Raw genomic sequence first — 2,356 nt, forward strand, 5'->3', positions numbered from 1 at the left:
CGTCATGCAATTCAAGATGACAATTAAATTGATACAATTAGTTTTAATTGTCACTGACAAGTTCTGTCGCAATTCCTTAATTCCATTCCTCAATATTTGCTTTAGTTGACCATTAGCTTTCATTCATTACAGACTTGATAATCAGAAGACAATACAATGAAAGGACTTTTTAAGTTTGAGGACTTTTTTGAAGTCGACATAGTCTTCAACTGCTTTGGCATGTCACTGACACAAAATAAGACCAACAAGTATGGCTTGATATTTTTCTGGGTATCATTTGGTGAGCTATGCTTGATGCTTGTCTCATTAGGAATCGACTTTATACAAAATTTAACATCCAAGCAGTTGATTTATTCAATTGTTCAGTTCTGCATGATGGAAGTAGCTGCACAGGCTCTTGTGTCGTCCTACATTATGTTCTCGAAGTATTTACCTGTGCTGATGGAACTGTCGAAGACATTAAAGGATCAATTTCCGAATAATTTGGCTACTCAGAAGAAGCATGGATTTCATAGGAAGTGGAAGGTCTTAAACTACTTGGTGAACCTCTGCATGATCATTTACTTCTCATGCATTGACTTTTTTGACATTCGACCTTTATTTTGGATGATTTACGACTCATTTATGCTGCAGGAAGTAAGAGTGAAGCTACCATTTGAGATGTACTGTCCATTCGATACCGATAATCTGTATGTCTACATATTGATGTATCTATTCCTGGTCTGGGCATCTTACACCATTGTTCTTGTCATGTTGTGCTATGATATCGGATTTGGAAGCATTTTAGTACTTGAATGTATTCAATTTGAGATTCTGTGCGATAAGATCCAGAACATCAATCCTCGAAAAAAGACTGCCAAGAGTGAATTGAAAGAATGCATTGCAATTCACGAGAAACTGATTTATATGGTCAATAAGACTAGTGAGGCATTTTCATTTGTGATGCTTCATAATATACTGGCATCAACAGGAGTCATTTGTGTGTCTAGCTTCTTGGTTGTTGTGAGTAGATCATTTTTTGGATCAGATGATTAGAAACTGGTTTCACGGAATCTTTTCACACACTTTCTTTGGATCCAATGAAGTCCAAGATTTGGGCATCTTTTTTGGAGTGGTTAAACGGTACCTTTATTCATACCCAAGGCATACTACCTAGAATGTTACACTTACCCTATGGATATACCCTAGATTGTGTACTAAGTGAACATTTAGGAGATGGGAGATGTAAATTGACAAGCTGATACAAGGCTTCTTCAACTTACTTCAATCACGGCACCTATCCCATAACATGGTAAACATCTACCTTCCCTAATATACGACATTTACGTAAATGATAGATTTAGATGTAGAGGAAATGCAAATAATTACTGTCTCTACTCCTCCGAGGCTGCTTCAGCACACTCCCAGCCCTTCCCAAACTGGTTTGACGCTACCAGACTCATCCTTAGTAAGGATTCCTTACCAATACTCAAGATATGAACCTGCACTTACCCATCAATGAATATTCTAGGGTATGTATCATGAAGATCTGGGGAAAGATGTTAACCTGGACGGTATGATCTCAGGCTACACTCCTCCTTCGAGTTAGAATCCGGGATCAATCCCATGATTCAGTACCTAGAGTATATCCAAAATTTCCAACAAACTGGATTTTAGGCAATTTAATTGGTAATTTTTTAAATTTTCAGCATGGTGCCGAGATTTCACTGATCTGGACTTTTATGGAGATGTTAATAACCGGACTACTCCAAATCTACATTCACTGCTATTACGGCGAGAAGCTGATGGGGTAAAAAAAAGAAGTTTAAATCTTAAATAATCTTAAAAAAATTAACATTTTTTCACATCCAGATCGTCAATCAAAATTGCTGAAAGCTTGTACAACAACAAATGGTATGATGGTGATGAAGACTATAAGAAGCTCATCCTTGTCATGATGGTTCAATCCCAGAGACCGCAAAAAATCAACGCTTTTGGATTCTTTGACATCAACTTCGAAACTCTTTCTGATGTGAGTGAAAATTAAACTTTTTTTTTTTTTTTGAGAATTTTCAGAATTTTCTTGATTGATGTTGAAAATTTTCATTTTTCATTTTCACAGATTCTTGCCAAGTCATACTCATACTTTTCGCTCCTTAAGAGTATGTATTAAAATTGTAATGTAAATAGTTTGAAAACTTTCGCCATTCTTTGAAAATCTAGCTTAATGGAAGGGATAAAAAAAAAATATTTAAAGAATTTCTTTCAACATTGGGTAACAGAAAAAAATATATTAAAAAAGTAGTCATTCCTGTAGAGTGGTTTTAGCGCATTTTTGGCCCAGCGATCAGAAATTGATAGATTGACGAATTTTCAG

At 35.7% G+C, this 2,356-nt stretch overlaps 1 protein-coding gene across 1 annotated transcript; it reads left to right on the forward strand.

Moving 5' to 3' along the window:
• The first annotated feature begins 375 nt into the window (after positions 1-375).
• On the forward strand, positions 376-2,152 carry LOC139096765 (odorant receptor 85b-like). Its single transcript, XM_070648516.1, has 4 exons — positions 376-1,002; positions 1,689-1,789; positions 1,852-2,011; positions 2,102-2,152. Exons 1-4 carry the CDS (start codon positions 376-378, stop codon positions 2,150-2,152), a joined length of 939 nt encoding a protein of 312 aa, XP_070504617.1.
• The last annotated feature ends 204 nt before the right edge of the window (positions 2,153-2,356 follow it).

This window comes from Chironomus tepperi, unplaced genomic scaffold, assembly GCF_022539635.2.
Source record: "Chironomus tepperi strain 1889 unplaced genomic scaffold, CSIRO-AGI_Ctep_v1 contig_401, whole genome shotgun sequence".
In the NCBI taxonomy this organism is placed as follows: domain Eukaryota; kingdom Metazoa; phylum Arthropoda; class Insecta; order Diptera; family Chironomidae; genus Chironomus; species Chironomus tepperi.

What these genes read in the sequence shown, in the direction of transcription:
- LOC139096765 (XM_070648516.1), top strand. Translation starts at nt 376, where the DNA reads ATGGAAGTAGCTGCACAGGCTCTTGTGTCGTCCTACATTATGTTCTCG. An exon ending in TACGGCGAGAAGCTGATGGG is followed by an intron (nt 1,790 to 1,851) that starts GTAAAAAAAAGA and finishes TTTCACATCCAG; the next exon opens with ATCGTCAATCAAAATTGCTG. An exon ending in ACTTCGAAACTCTTTCTGAT is followed by an intron (nt 2,012 to 2,101) that starts GTGAGTGAAAAT and finishes TCATTTTCACAG; the next exon opens with ATTCTTGCCAAGTCATACTC.